Genomic DNA, 1122 nt, shown 5'->3' with positions numbered 1-1122 from the left:
CGTCCCCTGCCTGTCCCTTACCCATCACGGTGACGTGGGCTCGCTGGGAGCCCTCCAAGATGTTTGCGGGAACCTCCAGGGAGATTTCTTCAGCGACTGTGGGGATGGAGGGCAACGACAGTGGGGATGCCCAGCTCCTCCCGGCCCGGCCTCATGGCACCCTCACCCACCCCTTTCCTGCCCTGACCCTCCATGGGCTCAAGGCTGGGTTGGGGCATCTCAGCCAAGAGCATCTATGGACCCTGGTCCTTGGCTCCTCTGGCCCGGTGGCCCTTGCTACCAGTGGCCAAGCATCCCTGCCCCACGCACTGCTGGACACCCCCCGCCTGTCCTACCTTCCTGGCAGAGCAGGGAGTTGTGCGCCTTCTCCACCAGGATCCCCCCGGGCTGTGGGGAAGCAGCACCAGAGTCAGTGAGGAGAAGGGACCAGCCATGTCCCCCAGGGTCATGCCTGAAGCCCAGGCTCAGGGCTGGGTGCTGTCCTGCTCCCGGTCCTCCTGCTGCACCCTGAGGGCTGCTTGGACCCTGTCCCCAAACCCATCCCACCTTCCTCCTCCATAACCCATCTGACCTGCACCAGCAAGGGCTTTATCATGGTGTCCATGCGGCCCTGGGCTGGCACAACGGGCATCTCGTTGCCGCAGAGCTCCTTGGAGCTGAGGGCCTCGGTGCTGATGGTGATGTTCACCTCCCCTGCAGATGCAAACGGGGCACTCAGTCCCCACGGAGCCCCCCAGCCCACACTGCAGCCCCATGGGCTTGCATCAGCCCTGGGGCTTTGGGTGGGGCTGGCTGGATTGGGATGGGGGTCACCAGGTTGAGGAGCAGTGCTGGGAGGCAATCTGAAGGATGAGAGTGGAGTGGAGGAGAGCTTTCCAGGCGGCATTGCATTTGCTCCCATCCTCCCTGCCCGCCCCATCCTCCGAGGGGGTGCCCAAGCAGCAGGGCAGAGGGGTTCTGCCATGGCCCCGGTGTTCCGTACCCAGGCTGGTGGCTCGCACGCCCCATCGGAAGGTCCTTGCTTCATCTGCACAGATGCAACCACTGAACGCCTCGTCCGTGCTCGCCGACACCTCCAGCTCTGCCGACTCTGCCAGCCTCACCCGAACCTGCCGGCCCATG

At 64.8% G+C, this 1122-nt stretch overlaps 1 protein-coding gene across 1 annotated transcript in view; it reads right to left on the bottom strand.

Moving 5' to 3' along the window:
* Positions 1-1122, bottom strand: part of LOC104075675 (alpha-2-macroglobulin-like protein 1) — a 17214-nt gene that overhangs the window by 3374 nt on the left and 12718 nt on the right. Inside the window, 4 exon segments of the mRNA XM_009576256.1 lie at positions 22-96; positions 318-387; positions 572-693; positions 983-1109. Of these exon segments, the coding sequence (XP_009574551.1) occupies positions 22-96; positions 318-387; positions 572-693; positions 983-1109 (394 nt within the window).

This window comes from Fulmarus glacialis, unplaced genomic scaffold (genome assembly GCF_000690835.1).
Source record: "Fulmarus glacialis isolate BGI_N327 unplaced genomic scaffold, ASM69083v1 scaffold24604, whole genome shotgun sequence".
Taxonomy (NCBI): Eukaryota; Metazoa; Chordata; class Aves; order Procellariiformes; family Procellariidae; genus Fulmarus; species Fulmarus glacialis.
Note: the sequence above shows the minus strand (reverse complement) of the source record. Positions and strands in the feature narration are given on the sequence as shown.